The 19,143-nt window shown below is 43.3% G+C and overlaps 1 protein-coding gene across 4 annotated transcripts in view; it reads left to right on the top strand.

Moving 5' to 3' along the window:
• The window catches only part of MDGA1 (MAM domain containing glycosylphosphatidylinositol anchor 1), a 233,727-nt gene that overhangs the window by 62,116 nt on the left and 152,468 nt on the right, over positions 1–19,143 (top strand). For all 4 annotated transcript variants that reach the window (XM_053382911.1, XM_053382910.1, XM_053382912.1 and 1 more), the window contains exon 2: positions 17,573–17,712. In XM_053382911.1, coding sequence (XP_053238886.1) covers positions 17,573–17,712 — 140 coding nt within the window. The remainder of the gene's footprint in view (positions 1–17,572; positions 17,713–19,143) is intronic.

The raw sequence follows: 19,143 nt of genomic DNA, 5'->3' as shown, positions 1-19,143 counted from the left end.
CCTAGCAGGCACATGAGAGACACAATCATAGCCTACTGCAATGGGGCACCAACCGATGGGGAAAACCAGTACTTTGCATTGCTTGGGGATTTCTAGCACCACCAACCCCAAATTCACTTGAGAAGCAGTGCTGGCTGGAGCAAAAGCTGCTTTTAGGTTTAATGCTCCAATTGAGGACCTGTTGAGAAAGGGGAGGTCACCTAAGATGTCATTACAGATGGCTCAGGGTGATCATCCATTTTCCCACTGGGAGGGACACCTGCAGATTAGGTGGACAGCAGCTAGTTTGCCATTGGAGCAACTTGCTCAGAGAATGGGGTTAGCTAGTTCTGAAGGCAGCAGAATATTGGATTCCGTTTCTCATCAGCTACCTACGGGTGTTCCCCACATCGGGGAAATGGAAGACAGCCCCAGGGACCTCTGTGTAGTTTTCAGCCTGTGGGTTCTGCATTGCTTAAGTTGATTTGCTGGTGGTAGGTGATTGGGATTTCTTGGAGACAGGTGTTGGACCAGGCCTGTGCAGGGGTGGGGCAGCCAAGTACATTTGCCCTGAGTCTTGGAGGGCTAAGCCAGTGGTGGGGGCTGCCAGGGACCTGTTGGACTTAAACTGTCATGCCAGGAATGCCCCCTGCCTCTTGCAGACCAGGGACTTCATGGGCAAAATCGTCATGGATGAAACACCCATGCCCGTCCGTTTGCACTGCAAGGCTTTGAAAGTGAAATCAGGACCTGTGTTCCTATGTACCAACAAGACTGCCACCCCGGGCCTCAGACAAGCTCTGCATGGGGCCTGTGCTGAATAACAACAACAACAACAACAACAACAACAACTTATTATTTATACCCCGCCCAGCCACTCTGGGTGGCTTCCAACAAAACACTAAAATACAATAACCTATGAAACATTAAAAACTTCCCTAAACAGGGCTGCCTTTAGATGTCTTCCAAAAGTTCGGTAGTTATTTTTCTCTTTGAGATCTGGTGGGAGGGCGTTCCATACGGCGGGTGCCACTACCGAGAAGGCCCTCTACCTGGTTCCCTGTAACTTGGCTTCTCACAGCGAGGGAACCGCCAGAAGACCCTCGGTGCTGGAACTATACACTTTTGTCCTCCAACTTCACTAGTTTTGGAAATGGCAGCTGAAAGCGGAGGGAGCAGACACAGAGCTGGGGTGATTTAAACCCTCAGTGCCCTGACTGGGATACAGTTTCCCCCTTCTTGGTCATTGGATTGATCATTTGATAACCCTTCTTCTCAACTTACCTGCATGCATCAGCTGAAGAGGAGAGCTGTGAAATGTCCTCTGTGCATTTGTGTGCCTTGCATGCCAGAGTGGGGGGGGGGTTACGCCCTCATTGCTGGCATGTGGCCTTCAGAGGGTTGGCCAAGGGTGAATGGGGGCCACAGGCCAAAAGAGGATAGCTGTTCCTGCTTTAAGGAAGGTGTGAAAGTGTGTGCAGCAGAAGCAGATTCCGTATGTACTCTGCTTTCTCTTAGCCCAGTCCTATGCATGTTTACTCAGAAGTCAAGGGACTTACTCCCAAGTAAATATAGATAGGATTTCAACCTTAATACCTGCAGCTGGCAAATGTTGGACGATACAACAGAGTAGCTAGCTTTTAATTTTGATGCTGAAGCTTTTGTTTATCTTTAGCAAAGTCCTGAATGTTTTCTGTCCTGCCTGCCAGGGACTGCCGTATGGCACTCCTCGCTCTGCCTTTTGTGTCTCTTTTCCAGCACAGACGCCACAGCTGTTGCCCAATGACTTTTGATTTGGGGGGGGGGGGAAGGCCTCGTCGGCCCTCATTGATCAGGGTACACATATGTACCTTTGCAACTAATCCAGCTGACAGATGATTAGCAAACTGACATTTCCCTTTCCCTTTTGAAAGGATAAAGCCAGAGTGTCTGGGCTCCTCTTTCATGTCCTCTGTGGAATAGTCCAGCAATAAGACAGCAGCTGAGTTTCAAAGCGCTCCTGTTTCTGGATCCATAGACACAAACATCTTTGTAGAAGGGGAGGAGGAGTTGCTGTTTGCTGCGCCAAAGGAAGTAAAAAAGAAAAAGGGGAAATAAAACAAATGGTGCCAACATTGACCTTGGGAATTATCTGATCTCAGACAGAGGCATGAGACAAGACGGAGTGACAAAGCACATGGGACAGAGGCAGTAAAAATGTTTGCTTATAAAAAGGTTATTAGCAACCGGTGAACTTTTCCAATGAGTAGCCAGTTTGAGCGGCTAGCATTGGATTTACAATGTGTGTGCTGTCCAGAAATCCAAGGAAAAGAACAGCTAGAAGTCTCTATGCAGCTGTCAGAAATCCTAATATCTTTTCCGTATTTGTGAGATTCTCTCCCTCTCCCACCCCATCTCTTATCCCGCTGCAATCCTCTTAATATATGGACACTTGATAACTGCATAATGCATTTATCTTTGCAACATCTGTATCAGAGACTCACATAAGGATGAGCTAGTGCTGGGAGGGTAAGGGATATGGCTTGGATTTTTAATTTAGCCAGATTAATATCTCTTTACAACATTCGTAGATCGAGCTACATGCATATATATAAACTAGCCATGAAATATAGGGAAAGGACAGGAATGAAAATTTCATAAACAGAGTGTCATTTCATTCCTGATTTTACAGATGAGAGACTGTAGCAGAGAGAACTAACATTTGCTGCATGACACACTCACCCTTGTGTTGTGTTGGCACTGTTTGACCACTATTAATGTAATGCCCTCCATTTAAAAGGAGTACGTATTGAGAAAGGATTGTTGTTGTATTACATATGCATTGTTTTTGCAATATTTAGCATAGTTATCTCCAGTGAGCTTCAGCCTTGTGGCCCACCCCTTTGTAGAAACTGCTGCTCAGAATATTGGACTGATTCTTTTTAGAGAAACCTCATGATAGGCTTTTGAAAAGGATTTTGAAAATTCTCAGAGATTTAATGCAGTTTCAACTTTCTTGGGAGTGTGTGCCAGGCGGGGTTGCCAAATACAGTTGTACCTCTGCTTAAGTATCCCTCTGGATACGTAAACTTTGGGATGTGAACGCAGCAAACCCGGAAGTATTTTTCTGGCTTTCGCCATGCAGGAATGCGCAGAAGCGTTAAACCGTGCCATGCGCATTCGCAGAAGCGGCCCTCTGGTTACGAATTCCTCAGGATGCAGCTGGACCTCCAGAACGGATCCTGTTCGCAACCGGAGGTACCTCTGTATTCTGACTCAAGAAGCCTTTCTTGTCAGGACATTGAAATGCCCTGCATATGTAAGGCATGCATGGAAAAGCAAAGGCAATGTGGTAAAATACATTTGAAATAGATACTGCATATGTCTAAGGTACATATAGTCCTCATTCACACGTAGCAGAAAGTTGCTAGATACATACGCACACACATCAGCCATCCCTCACCTGCTACATTCTTTGTTCTAAAACAACTGGAGATTATGAGGAAGGTGGCAGTCATTTTAATAAAGTGATTGTAGAGAATAACTTAAGTAAGGTGCTGATATGGTCCAAGCAGGATTGGGCCTGAAATAGGCAAGTTTCAGTGTTTGGGTCCAGCTGTTATTCTGTGAGGCCAGAGACAGGGAGTGTAATCCAAGGGAGCCAAGGGTCAAATTCATTGAGCGTCAACTGCCTGGCCAAAAGGGCTAGAAGCTGGTAACACAGTCTTAAGTCAGGCAGAAAGCCAGTGCTCAAAAGCAGCAGCTTAAGACCATAAGAGCCAGAGGCAAATAGAACAATTCAGGGCAGGCAGGAGGCCAAATTCCAAAGACTGCAATCCATTATGGCAGGTTGCTCAGAATCAAGGAGCAAACATGGAGGCTGCGGCTTCTTAGGGCCTGGTGCAGTGGGAGACCTTGCGGTCTCAAATTTCAGCAGCACCCTGAGCAATGCCAAAACTGGGCGCCTCTTACTCTCCATGCCCAGTGCGACCGAACCAGTCGTGCTCCCCTAAATCCACCTCTGCCTGGTGGAAAGTGATGTATTTGTCATATCAACTGACTCAGGGCTCAGATGGGTGGTGGGACTTGGCGCTGCAGCCTATGTGGTCGTAAGGCTTAAGTCAGAAAAACAACTCTGGGATCACAGGAGGATAAACCACTGGAGCTTGGCTTCTGACAGCCCCAGTTTGACACTGGCACAAGTATAGTGACTGCCTCCAATTCTAAACAATTGGCACATGACTACTGGGAATTGCAACATGAGTAGGGGGTTGTGGGACCCCCACCCCAGTGCCCCTGCCTCTTCCTCTGTCTCTGTGTTGTAGAGGATGTTGGGGACACAGCTGTTGTACATGGCCCCACGTTCCCTACATATGGTAATTTGGCGTCAGCATTGCTCTTCTTCGTAATGTCTGCCTCAGCCTCCCTCTCTCAGCCTCCCTCAACTAAAAATGTATTGAGTTGACTGAACTGAGATTCTAGAAGCACCAAATGCCAGGACTCATTCTGAAAATTGTGCATAATGATGATAAACAGTATGGCCTGTCAGTATCAAAATATCAGCAGTCTTGGTCATTTACATGCTGCCTGTTGCCTCCTCCCTCTTCCCCTATTTGTGTTGTGGTGTTAACTGTATTGATGGGCACAGAATGGTCTTTCTTCAGCCATTAATACATTATTGATCCCCACCCCTCATGATGGAGTTAATGGACACTGATCGTGTATTATTATTTCCATAATCAGCCTGAAGCCGGAGTGAATTTCCCATTGCAAATGCTCCATCAATATTGTGCTTGGCTTTCCAAGGCTGAAGGGGAAGAAACCTGATTATTTGTTTTTGTTTAAAATTTCGGTGGTGCCTGCAGCCTTCATCCTTGATAGGGTAATGAATGTCACTAGTGGAATAATGAAAGAAGATCTCCTTAGAGATGCAGCCACCAACCTTTCCTAGAAAGAAATTAACTATGTCATCTTTAGGCAGTCAGAAAAAGTCACTATGCAAAACTGCTCCCTTTGTAACCGAGATGCATCTTCACTCTATTAGCCCATTATACTTTGGTGTCTGAGGTTAGTGTGTTACCTCATGTAAGATGGAGAAAGAAAATTTCCAGGGTGCATAGCACACTTATGTCGAAGCAAGTTCTATTGAAAACAGTGAATGTATATAGCCTGACTAGAGACATATGGGCAGTATGTGACAGGTCAAGAAAATTTAGAGTGGAGACAGACTTTTATAAGTATCCCCACAAAGCCATCATTCCCCATGATATGCACACTTGTCTATCATCTTTGGCCAACAGGTATTGGAAGGTTCTGTAGTGCTTTGCAAACATATATACCATTTGACTATAGACAGTAATTGGACTAATAGGACTGCAGCAAATGTTTGCCCTTTTGAAAATTCTGATCATGATTTCTGTCTCCTCCCTAAAGTGGTCCCAGCCAGTCACAACAGCGTGATACCACATGACCAATCAGATATGGCTAAATTGCTAAACTGAAGGGACTTCTTATTGCTGACTAAAATGTTTGCAACCCCATTCTTTTTTATCTTTTGTGATCTTTGGATGAAGGGTGGTGGTATAATAATAATAATAATAATAATAATAATAATAATAATAATAATAATGTGAGTTTGTACACCACAGGCAAAGGTGGCTCTTCCATTTTTCATCTCTTTTAAAAACTGTTGTTTGTAGCCTATAAAAGCATGAAGCTGCTTTACCCATAGGGATGGGTGAATCTGTCAATTTCAGTTTCTCTGTTTCTCATTTTACTATCTTTAGTTCTCCGCATTTCCACATCAGTCTGCAGAATTCTTTTTTAAAGTCCCCATGAAAATTCATCAGTGCTTTTGTGTAAATTTCTTCTAATATACACAGTTTTTGTCCAATATACACATAAACATTTACCCTGTTATAATGCCTTCTTATTTGCTAATTTCTCTGATACATGCATTTCTACGCACACTTTACCTCAGTATTTACATTTTTGTAGACATTAGTTGTGTGGAGAAATGCACTGCAAAATTTGGAGAAGTCTGAATTTTGAAGGATGAATGTGTTTTGATTCCTGTATTGTTTTGGAAAGTATAAATTAGGAAAGCTCACATTTAAAATGCAAACCGAATTAACTTACTATTTAGGCTGAAACCTCTGTGCTCACCCCAATGCTGAATCTACTTTACAGTGGTACCTTGGGTTAAGTACTTAATTCGTTCTGGAGGTCCGTTCTTAACCTGAAACTGTTCTTAACCTGAAGCACCACTGTTCTTAACCTGAAGCAAACCAGGATTCGAGCACAAGAGCACTCTCCTCAAGCAACTGGTGTTCAGAAACATTGCTGCCTTCAACTGTGGAAGCAGAGCACAGCCATTGTGGCTACTAGCTATCAATAGATAGAGAGTATAGAATCACAGAATTGTGGAGCTGGAAGGGAACCAGAGGATCATCCAGTCTAATGCCCTGCAATCTCAACTAAAGCATCCATGACATTTGGTCACCCAGTCTCTGCTTAAAAACCTCCAATGAAGCAGAGTCCACAACCTCCCGAGGGAGTCTGTCAAACCAGAAAGTTCTTCCTGATGATTAGTTGGAATCTCCTTTCTTGTAACTTGAAGCCATTGGTTTGAGTCCTAGCCTCTGGAGCAGTAGAAAACAAGCTTCCATGTGACAGCCCTTGAGATATTTCAAGATGGCTATCATATCTCCTCTCCGTCTCCTCTTTTCCAGACTAAACATACCCAATTCCTCAGCCGTTCCTCATAAGTTTGGGTTTCCAGACCCTTCGTCATCTTGGTTGTCCTCCTCTGCACACATTCTAGCTTGTCAATACAGTGGTACCTCGGGTTATGAACTTAATTCGTTCCGGAGGTCTGTTCTTAACCTGAAACTGTTCTTAACCTGAAGCACCACTTTAGCTAATGGGGCCTCCTGCTGCCGCCACGCCGCCGGAGCACAATTTCTGTTCTCATCCTATAGCAAAGTTCTTAACCAGAGGTAAAATTTCTGGGTTAGCAGAGTCTGTAACCTGAAGCGTATGTAACCTGAAGTGTATGTAACCCGAGGTACCACTGTATTCATTTTTGTTTTTGCCTCAAAATGGTGGCGTCTTCAAGGGGCATAATTTTTTTGAGGGGTGGGGGTTCAGATTAGGCCATAGGCCGGGCATTCAAAACCATGTTAACCATAGTTACAAGCCTATCTGCATTGATTTTTTTTTTTACCCACTTCTTTCAATTTTTGGAAAATGGCAAACTCGATACAGAGCCTACTTATTTATGTTCCTTGGGAGACAGTAGAGGCCTTTTATGGCACATTATGGAATGTGGCTCAGGAATCTTTTTGATGGCAGAGACATCCCCCCATGAGTTACTTTCATATTACCAACCCAATAACAAGCACATGCATATGGAATGCTGGGGAACTGCTACCAGGTTATGATTTATTACTACTTTGCCGTGAGATTACAAGACACCTGAAAGCAGCCTAAAATAGCAACTCGGGTTGGGAGGAAACAGAGTGGATTTATTATTATATGCCAAAATCCCCAGGCTTTAGGATTTACTCCTTTCCTGGCGCCAGGTGCAAAGCTTGTGCACTGGCTGCCTCTTGCTTCGGATCAGAGCTGTAGGAGAACCGGCAGACGAACTCTTGAGGGCCTGAGCAGATGGTTCCAGTACAGCCTGTGCGGCAAGTTCACTCTCTTCTTTGCAATGCTCACCGGGCTTGTCTGCTCCACAGGGTCCTGCTGCTCAGACTTGTATGGCATGGCTTTCTGAGTCTTTGTTATTTGGCTATTCTTTCAAAAGCTGCCAAATTATAAAGTGAATCCTGCGTTTGCACAGCAACAGGCTTAGCCTTGAAATAAGGCTGTCCTACTAAGCTTTGTCATTTCTTCGAGACTGCTGGCAGCTGCCTTGCTTGTCTGTTCCCTTCATAGATTGTACTACTACTACCTTCTTTTAAAACGTGGGCATTTGCAAGAAACTTACAGAGAACTCTTGCAGAAGAATGAGCACTTGTACAAAACAGCCCCCTGTGCTCCTCCGTTCCATTAACAGGATGAAGAATAGACTTCCCTGGAGTTTGCCAGCTGGAATGGATAAGGGCAGTAGGATGAAAGGGAAGAGAAGAACCTTCATTTAGACTGGGCTCACCTGGCCTAGACAGTGGGGTAGTGGAGCAGGAACAGGGGGAGTGCAGCTCTGGAGGGAGAAATTGTGTATAGATGCTTACATACTAATACGAGAAGCCTCCGAGCTAAGACAGGCCAGCAGGGGTGCTGCTTATTAAAGGAGAGAGTAAATATAGTAGGCATAATGGAATGGAGAGGACCATTCTTGATACATACTCTAGGAAGGGCAGGGAACAGCATATACACAATTTAAGAAGGATACTGACAAGACAGTTTAACTGGGCACCACAATTTAATATGGATACAGTGGTACCTCAGGTTACATACGCTTCAGGTTACATACGCTTCAGGTTACAGACTCTGCTAACCCAGAAATTTTACCTCTGGTTAAGAACTTTGCTATAGGATGAGAACAGAAATTGTGCTCCGGCGGCGTGGCGGCAGCAGGAGGCCCCATTAGCTAAAGTGGTGCTTCAGGTTAAGAACAGTTTCAGGTTAAGAACAGACCTCCGGAACGAATTAAGTTCATAACCCGAGGTACCACTGTATTGACAAGCTAGAATGTGTGCAGAGGAGGACAACCAAGATGACGAAGGGTCTGGAAACCCAAACTTATGAGGAACGGCTGAGGAATTGGGTATGTTTAGTCTGGAAAAGAGGAGACGGAGAGGAGATATGATAGCCATCTTGAAATATCTCAAGGGCTGTCACATGGAAGCTTGTTTTCTACTGCTCCAGAGGCTAGGACTCAAACCAATGGCTTCAAGTTACAAGAAAGGAGATTCCAACTAATCATCAGGAAGAACTTTCTGGTTTGACAGACTCCCTCGGGAGGTTGTGGACTCTGCTTCATTGGAGGTTTTTAAGCAGAGACTGGGTGACCAAATGTCATGGATGCTTTAGTTGAGATTGCAGGGCATTAGACTGGATGATCCTCTGGTTCCCTTCCAGCTCCACAATTCTGTGATTCTATACTCTCTATCTATTGATAGCTAGTAGCCACAATGGCTGTGCTCTGCTTCCACAGTTGAAGGCAGCAATGTTTCTGAACACCAGTTGCTTGAGGAGAGTGCTCTTGTGCTCGAATCCTGGTTTGCTGGTTTCCCACCGGCATCTGGTCAGCCACTGTGAGAACAGGATGCTGGACTAGATGGGCCTTTGGCCTGATTCAGCAGGCTCTTCTTAAGTTCTTAGCAAAGACAATATGGTGTGCAAGAAGCTAGAAATTGCAACAGGTGGTGCTAGTGTGGCCCAAGAGTACTATGGCTGTTCTGCTGTCCCTTTGACCAAATTGCCCAGAGTGAGAACAGACCACAGTGAACCTCAGGTATATGAGCTCTCCCACACCTGTCTCTGGAGTGGCCGTGAGGCATACTTAGGAATCTTTTGCTTCCATTTTCCATTAGCTATAGCTTTTTGTGTTGTGCAAATTGACAAACTGTGGTTGCTGTTTTGTTGTTGTTGTTTAGTTGTGTCCAGCTCTTTGTGACCCCATGGACCAGAGCACGCCAGGCACTCCTGTCTTCCACTGCCTCCCGCAGTTTGGTCAAACTCATGCTGGTAGCTTCAAGAACACTTCCTCTGTCGTCCCCTTCTCCTTGTGCCCTCAATCTTGGTTTCTGTTTACTATGCTTCTAAAACTGGCTTGTTTTAACAGACCATTGTTAACATTAACCACAGTTTAAGGTTCAGCTGAAACACTAAACAATGGTTAATGGAAAAAAAGAAGTGAAAGCTCCCAAACTTCTTGTGTCTTTACTCCCTTGTAGGGAGTGCCCATGTATCAGGCTTGTTGTCATGCGCTAGCATGACATATGAACGCAACCAGACTGCTGATCTTCTTACTTAGCACAAAGCAACCATGACAGTCAAGCATGGGGCTGTGTTAGATTACTTCCTTTGCTGATTTTTTTCTGATTAAGTTTTAGCAGGAACATTTGTTCCTCCTGAAAGCACAACAACTTGAATATTGCAAAAGGAACATCTGTTAGTGCCTACATCTGACTACCAGATGTTATGAGCATAGTCATTGAATTTCACTCTAGTGCTATTCCACAGGAATATCTCACAGTGTGAACAAGCTCTGTATCTCAGAAGTGATTCTCTGACAGTTTACATGTTATTGCACCAGTGTTAGCAGAAGTTGGATACCTCCTTGAGTATCTCATTTCTACCTATGCTTCTGGATAATGTAGAGCAATAAGATATTGTTATGGATTTGTGGGTGCCTTGACTCCACTAAATTCTTGGGTCTAGTGGGTGTTGGAGTTTAAGCAACTAGGTTGCAGTATTAAGATGGGCTGCCAAATGCTGAATTTAGCAGGGTCAAAATGCAGGCCAAACCAGTTTTTCCATGCTCAGGAAATTGCCTGGGAGAAGAGCCATCATGGAGAACAAAAGGAAGGTAATTCAACAGACCGTGTATTTGTTTTTGTCCCAGATTAGGTCTCAAACATTTTATGTTTTTATTTTTCTTTATTGTTTCATTTATTATTATCTCATTTTGCTTTTTTCTGTATTCCGTTAATATTATTATCTACATTTTCAAGCATCCCTTTTTATGTTGTTTAATGTTCTTTGCTTTTCTGTTAATCAATTTCAGGTTTCTTATGTTTATATTTTCACTTAATTCTTTAATACTTTCAATTATTACTGTTGTTACTTGTTCATTAATTTGTTCTATGTTTATAGGAAGTTGTTCGTGAATTTGTAGTACTTCTAATTTACTTTCTATGGTTGCTTTAGCATCATTGTGATTCCTAACCAATCATAAACACATTATTCAATGCTACAGTACTAAACTTGTTTGAGGCAGGAAGTGATTGCAGGCTGCTTAGATCAAAAGTGGTCAGGGATAAAAAGCTACAGAGGCAGCAGCCACGCAGAAAGAAAAATTTGCGGAAAGCACATAACAAATTAGAACAAATAAGCAATATTTTTGTATAGTTATAATAAAATATAAAAATGAACCACAGTGAGGGAATTAGTACATTGTATGTTTTGAATAATGGACAATACTAGACGCTCACATCCCTGCTCTACATTTAAAGCACCCTTGTACCACTTTAACAGTCATGGCTTTCTCCAAAGAATCCTGGGACTTGTAGTTTACCCCTTCATAGAGAGCTATAATTCCCAGCATCCTTAGTTCCCCTACAGTTCCCCCCAAAGAATCCTGGGAAATGTGATCTGTTAAGCATCTCCTAAAAACTCTCAGCTTCCTTAACCACTGTTTCCAAGATTCTTTGGTGGAGGAAAACAATGACTCTTAAAATGGAATAACAGTTCTTTAAAGAAACACAGAGGTGCCAGCACCCACCAGATGTTTTGGTCTATATTTACTGTCCTCTCTGACCATTGGCTATGCTGGCTGTTGGGGAAGGCTGTGTTAAACAAAGTAAAAATGTTGGAAGCAAAAGTATGAGTTACAAATATGTGGAGATACAGCTTTTAAGGAAACATAAAGCCTTTCAAGGTTCCAAACATTCTAGTACGTCCCAGCTTTTTGCTTCTGCCAAGCCAGCATAGGAGATGCCTGGCCGTCACATGCACTTGACCTCCACAGTGAGGTTTCTAACAAGCCCTTCCTTTGATGTATATATACATTAAAATGAAAGGAAACTGAAGCGAATAAAATACCTTTATGCCTAAAGCAATGTACTGTACAATACTATTATTGCCGTAATATGTGAGGTTTATGAGACTTCTGCTACTGAAAGGATGGTCATGTTCATAAAAAGCAGCATTGGGGAAAGAAGTGCTTTTTTGGCAATGATCAAACCAACATTTTAACTATTATAAGTTAGAATTAAAACATTCAGTTCAACATAACAGCCGGACTAAACGCAATAACGGGCCATCAGAATGCAGGCACTTTCCTGATTAAAGTAAAGCAGAGAGGGAAATCCAGGATTAATGGCATAGAAAGGAGCTTGGGTGGTACCAAAAAAACAACAGCAACAAACCAACCTCACAACTATTTAGTGTTCACTTATTACTGAGCCACATCCTGGGTGACATAGCCCAGTGGAAATGGTTTTCTTGCAGCCCAGATACCAACCACTTCTCCTTAAATCTCTCGGTGCAGCAGGGGGAAAACAACTGCAGCTCTTCCCTGTTGTTCCTTCCCTTCTCCCATCAGCCACCCTTTCCTGCATCTGCCCTGGCCAGCAGATCTGCTGCACAACAGTTAAGGGAGGAGGCAAACAGAACAGGGGAGAGAATGGACAGGAGGAGTTAGAGCTACATTACCTCCCACTGCACAGAGGGATTTTGAGGGATTAATGCAGTGTCAGGTGTGTGAGTATGTTCTTAAAGAGAGTTGAGTCTTCCATTCACATAGCCAATATGGGGAGTTGTGGGCTGGGCACATGTCAAAGAATGCACACATGGAGCGCTGTTGGTGCACAGAAGTCCCCTACCATACTGTATTTGTTTCTCTGCCTTCCATATGTTCTGTTGTATGCTGAAGCACAAAACTGAAAAAGTAGGAGTCTATTGCATGCACAAGCCCTTTGTTTTGAGTTGCCACATTAATAAATATATAGACATTGGCTCTGTGCCTTTAGCAGTTGCATTACAAAGCAGAAATCAACAGGTGAAGCTTTCCCCATCAGCATCAGCTCCACGCTGTGGAAAGCTCTGGTTGTCAAGCTCTGGCTGTCATGACTCTCGCAGTCAATAACAAGACACAAAGGCTCTATCCCCTGAGAGCTGTTATGCCTTGCTGCCTATGTTTCCACAACCTAACCCCAGCACCTCTGCATCCCTGCCCATAGGTCTTTGCTAAAAAATCCATTCTCCTGAAGAGAATTTCAGAGCATCTCTATTTCTTTTTTGTGGCGAGACTTTGGCAAGTCTACTTGCCTCTCAGCCAAGACCAGTTCAGAGTAGATTTATTTTAAAATCACTTTGCTCTAAGCTAAGCTAGTCAGATTCTCTGTGAGCTGCTCTTAGCTTTAAGCTGATTATTTCTTAATTTTATTTTCATAAAAAAAAAAATACACCAGATCCCCATACAGTGACATTGGCCAGTCATCTGATGAGTTTGTTTACTAATGCTTCAGGCACCAGCCTCTGTACAGTACAATCCCCTATATCCCATAGCTTGTATGTAAAAGGTTGTGAGAATCAGTAGCAGTAGCCACAAGCCTCTTAGACTGGGGCTGGGATACCAGTCTCTTGAACTGCCAGATATCTTGTGAATGTGCGCTGATGAATAAATATGGAGAAATGATAACAAGTAGAGAGCAAATGTTAGAGACTGTGGAAGGATTCTATGCAGGTGTGCTATGAATCCCAAGCTACAGAAGAGACCATGAACAGAACCCCCCCGACAAAAGGTAATACAAGAAGTTAGAAACGAAAGAGGAGATAGCTGAGAGATTGGCAAAATTATTAAATGAATGCCTGCAGCAAGGTAAGGCCCCAAATGTATGGAATAATTCCAAGGACGTAATAGTGTTCAAAAAAGGAAATAAGCAAAAGAAAAATTGGGAATTATCAGCTGATAAGCCTCTTGTTGCATATGTACAAACTATTAAATAAAATAATTGGTAAACGCTTAACTAAGAAAATGGCTGATTATTAACCTAGTGGGGTTTAAGAAAGGATATGCCCCATCTGTTAACTATGAAAATATTAATAAAAAATTGCTGGGGTTCTTTCACCGAAGAGTCCTTGCCCCAAACCTGGATCTTGGCATCCAGGGAATTCTCCTTTCTATATGCATTTTTTTCCCTTGACACCAACAAGCTGGATGCTAGCAAGGAAGCAGCCACTGATTTATTTAACTATGATCCCATAGAGCCTGAAGGTGGAATGATGTGGCAGCGTTGTCGTGGAGCTATTTTATAGTGTCCTTTTGACTTTTTTTGCCTTGTAGTTTTATTCTCACAAGCCCCAAATCCCCCTTTCTAGGTTTATATAAATGTTTCATCCTCGCAATACTGGTGTACTTAGTAAACATTAATCCCTCGTCCTCCTGGGAAGGGCAGGCCTCCCATCTGCTCAGCTTTGCATTCTGTCTTGGGCATGTTTGTTTTTTAATGACAGCCGAGGTTCTTGTGAGCATAATAGCAGGAGGTCTCTGCAGATGTTGAAGGCAGGGAAAGGAGGGGCAGCTATGAGCTCCAGCGTATTTGCTGTAAAGGCGTTCTAGTAAACACATTGAATCTATTAATCCACAATTGTTTGGATAGTACTTGTGGAATAATCCTGCCAATAAATCACCAGTCATCTGGAAAGAGAAACAGAGGAGAAGAGGGAGGGAAGAGAGCTCCTGTGTAGCAGTTGTGGTGGTGATGCATAGAGAACTGCTACCCATTCATAAATATCCACCAGTTAGAACAAGTTAATTCACAACAAGTTTACTAGCAGTTAAAATGCCACGCAGGTTTCATTTGTCATCTGACAGATACCAGGGTTTGCAATTGATCCAGTCTGTTTTTGAAGAGCTTGTTAGCAAATTTCATACAGTGGGTGGGTAGCTTGTATAGATCTAATGTCTGTTCTCAAAGTGTGACTCAGTTGGCCCCAATCCAGGCGTAGAACTGGCTTTCCCAATTTGCATCCTGGTGTGATGAAAATATAGCATTCTTTTCAGTTACAAAGCCTCTCCCCCACTCTGAAATTGAAATTTGTTTATGTAGGTTGGAGGAGAAATGCATGTGTTGGAAGAAAAGTGTGGTGTAAGTTCAATTCCCAGCTATTCATTTGTGCTGCAGTCATAGGACCAGCTCTTCTTGAGTCAGGGCTTAGAGGAAACTAAGAGAGAGTGCTTATATGATGTGCAAGTAGTTAGTGGGAAATTGCCCACCATCTTCTGGCCTGTACATGGTACTGGAAACTAAGCACACCTTTTCAAGGAGCACAGAAGGACTCAACTCTTGAGTACCTTGTTTCTGAATGAAACCAGCAACTGTATCTAAACATGGTCCTCCAATGCCTTCGCCTATGGAAGGTGAAGAGGGCTAAGCTCCAATCATACTGAAATCATTCATGGCAGGACTGGAGCTGAGTCTCTATTCTGGCACTATAATTTTAGTCAGAGGCTCCTGCATCACATGTGTAATGAATCTTCCAGTATCCACACCATAATCCAAAATCATCTGAACTTACCATATGTCATTCATCTTAAGGTTACCTTAATTTTATTCAAGATTCTGAATGCCTTGGAGCTATTATATGAGACTGTGCTTGCTGCATTTGCTTATTTGGGAATATGAGTGTTGTATCTTCCAGCAGCCTTAGAGGATTCTGCCATACATCACACTTACAAGATTTCATCATAGTCATCTCTTTGTAGTCTTGTCACCAGGCCTCCTGAGACATTTATCCTTCTGTTTTCCTTCTGGATTTACTTTGTTTCATTAACAAACAGATGCCACACAATATTAAGAAAGCAAAGTCTGCAGTGGATGTTTGGAATGTGATGTAGATAAGAATTCTTCCAAACAAACACTTTTGAGGATGATTATCTCTCATTTTGTCTCCAGGTGCTGGTAGTTGACTCACACCATAAATGCATAATCTTAATAATAATAATAATAATAATAATAATAATAATAATAAATTTTATTTATATCCCGCCCTCCCCAGCCGAAGCTGGGCTCAGGGCAGCTAACAACAATAAAACAATACAAAAGTACAACACAAACAACACTCTAAAATCATTCATTATAAAATTAATTAAATTCAAGCCACTGGCCACCATTGGGCCAGAGCTCCGCGAAGATTGCCGAGGGAGGGAGTCAGGCTGTGCCCTGGCCAAAGGCCTGGCAGAACAGCTCTGTCTTGCAGGCCCTGCGGAAAGATGTCAAGTCCCGCAGGGCCCTAGTCTCTTGTGACAGAGTGTTCCACCAGGTCGGAGCCACAGCCGAAAAAGCCCTGGCTCTAGTTGAGGCCAGCCTAACTTCTCTGTGGCCTGGGACCTTCAAGATGTTTTTATTTGAAGACCGTAAGTTTCTCTGTGGGGCATACCAGGAGAGGCGGTCCCGTAGGTACGAGGGTCCTAGGCCGTATAGGGCTTTAAAGGTTAAAACCAGCACCTTAAACCTGATCCTGTACTCCACCGGGAGCCAGTGCAGTTGATATAGCACTGGATGAATGTGATCTCGCAGCGAAGACCCCATAAGGAGTCTCGCTGCAGCATTCTGCACCCGCTGGAGTTTCTGGGTCAGTCTTATAACAATGAATAGTGGATGTCAATAGTTGTGTCAACTCCATCATTCTTTCCCACAACCAATGTGAAATAAAGAGTACCTAGTTACACTTGCAGCTATATTTTGGTTATCTAAGGCTGGTCCTCTGAATCCCTTCAGTGATTCAGTTGTACCAACTATTCTAGTCTATTCAGTTGTACCAACTATTCTAGTCTATTCCAGGCTCAGTTCAAAGTGTTGGGTACTACCTTTAAAGCTGTAAATGGTTTAGAAGCACAGTATCTAAGGACTCTATAATCCTGCTCACCCAGGGAAGTTTTGCATCTGAGGTTCATCTGGCGGGGGCTTTATCTGTGGTTGCATCCAGGTTATGAAACTCTGCCCAGAGAAATCCGTTTGACTTCTTCAATGTCTTTTTGATACTTCTTCAAGACAGTTTTATTCAAGCAGGCATTTAATTTGTCTAGTTGACTGCTATTTGGTGGATATTTAATTTTTTAAAATTTTCTGTCCCGTCTGTAATTAAACCTTTTAGCAATTTTAAAATAATGAAGTAGTTAATATTGATTGTTTAGATTGCAAAGGATCTCAGGTCAGGGAACATTTCTTCTCAAGAGCTTGTACAGCTAGACAGCTCTGGGTACAACGGTCTGACTCATAGAAGGTGGGTTCATGTGTTGCAAAGTTGCATGAATGTTTGTACCCTTGGAAATGTAATGTCTCTGAACAAAGGAAGTTGAATACCTATGGAGATTTGCTTTTTTGTGTTTTAAAATGCATACAAAAGGGAGCAAATTTAGAGATAGCAGTGGTGGTTGAACAGGCTTGAGCTGTGGTGGTTCTTGCAGCTATTTGTGCTGTTCAGTCTGGTGTTCTTTTCTTTTAGAGATTCCTATAGCCTTTGCAGTGTTTGCAATAAAAGCCCAGGGCCAGATAGCTTAGCCGCTGTAGCAGTTTCTCACTAAAGTTAAATGCTCCAACAGCAGAATGCTCATCCATTTGCTGAGTAGTTCAACATGAACACCTACTCACAAGTGGGAGCTCTGCATGATGAGGATACATGGTTGTGTTAGTTTTCCAATTGCACAGAGCCCATAACCATGAGTATGGGCTCCCATGTTTGCAGAGAAGTCCATATAGCCACAGGTGCTACAGAAAGAAGACCTGGCTGTTGGGGTTAGGGGCTGAAAGTATAGCCCTGCTCCACATCAACATGGATATGCCACATGTGTTAGTAATGCATCAATAGAGCTTAATTGAGTGGGCATGGGTTGCACTGGATATTAGCATCCCTAATTCTTTCTTTTTCCTCATAGCTCCTGCTCAGGCCCAAATCATCCATGCTGGGCAAGCATGTGTTGTAAAAGAAGATAACATCAGTGAACGAGTGTACACGATTCGGGAGGGTGACACCCTTGTTCTGCAGTGTTTGGTTACGGGGCACCCACGGCCACAGGTAACCTTTCTGTCCCTTTTGCCGCCTGCATCGCTTTCACTCTTTATCTGCTGTTTTGCCAAATGCCAGGAATTCCCCTCTATGTTAGTGTAGATGTTCTGTAGAACATCCGTGTGTGAGGAGCTCAGAAATAGCCTGAGCTCCTGATTAATGAAATGCTTTGCAGAAATCATTGTTCTGCTTCCACAGCTGGATACTGTAGTGTTCCATCTTCAGTTCAAGCATTCCCTTTTGCAGAAATACTGAGCCCACCTCTGCCCATTTGTATTTGGAGATTGCCAGCTCAGGTACTTGACCATGCTAAGTCAACTCATTTCCCAGAGGGATATGATTTTGAAGCGTTACTGACCTTTACTGGAGTCCCACAATACGAGGGTGAGAGACGCTCCCAACATAGTAGACAATGATGTGTGCAGACAAGACTCTCATCCTAGGGACACCATCACTAAAAGCCAGCCAGTGACTGCCTAAATGGACCCGGGAGAACCTGACATGAATTGGATAGGGGCCTCCAGGGAGGAAGGTACATTAAGAGCAGAAGAAAACACAGCACTTCCCTCCTGCTCTTGCATAGCCTTACTAGTCACAGAAGCTGAATCACTGTGACTGCCAGTCATCTTCTCTGTGGATTCACAAGCAAGTAGCTATTTGCAAAATAGGATGTAAGACACAATGAACCTAAGAGGGCAAACTAGTTAAAAGAATTCAAGCTGGGAGAGCTATTCACTGGGCAAGCACCCATTTCCCTCAGGAACGGCCCTACTATTAGGCAAAGTGAGGAAAGAAGCAGTGCTGTGGCACATGGCCTGACCTGCACCTCCTAAGCTAGCCTGCTGCCCTCAGGCATTATGGAGAAAGCTGCTCTATCTCCAGCATTTAATGTGGAATGTACTTCATCTCAGGCAGCAAAATGTCTTGGACCAGCCCTGTATGGTGTTCTTAAGATGTGTCTTTCTGATTCCTTACTAATCTGGGATTAATATCCTCTCCATGTTCTGTTGTCACAAAAATGATAAAAGATTAGAATCCCACCTGTTTGCATTAGACTTAAAACAGACTCAAAAGGTAGTTTATAATCCCACTGTGGAGGCGGGGAGGGAAGGTAGAAATCATTTTGAAGTACAAGTGGACCTTCCTGGGGAAACACCACTACAGAGAAAGCCTTGTTCCTTGTAACCACAAATGCAGCTTCAAAAGACAACAGCACCAGATGACATTAGCCTGAGTGCATGGGAAAGTGGTGCTTGAAAGATTTCACCGTGTGAATCAATCCTTAGCTATAGCCATTGCAGAGGGCAGTTGATCTATAGTAACAAATATGGATGATTATACAGACTATTTTCTTTCTGTAGACATAAATAAGGATTATAAAGATTACATGAGAATCACAGCTATGCAGAGTTAACACCTACATTCTGCTTAGAGCATGGT

Source organism: Podarcis raffonei, chromosome 3 (genome assembly GCF_027172205.1).
Source record: "Podarcis raffonei isolate rPodRaf1 chromosome 3, rPodRaf1.pri, whole genome shotgun sequence".
Classification (NCBI taxonomy): domain Eukaryota; kingdom Metazoa; phylum Chordata; class Lepidosauria; order Squamata; family Lacertidae; genus Podarcis; species Podarcis raffonei.
This window is presented reverse-complemented; position numbering and strand designations above follow the sequence as displayed.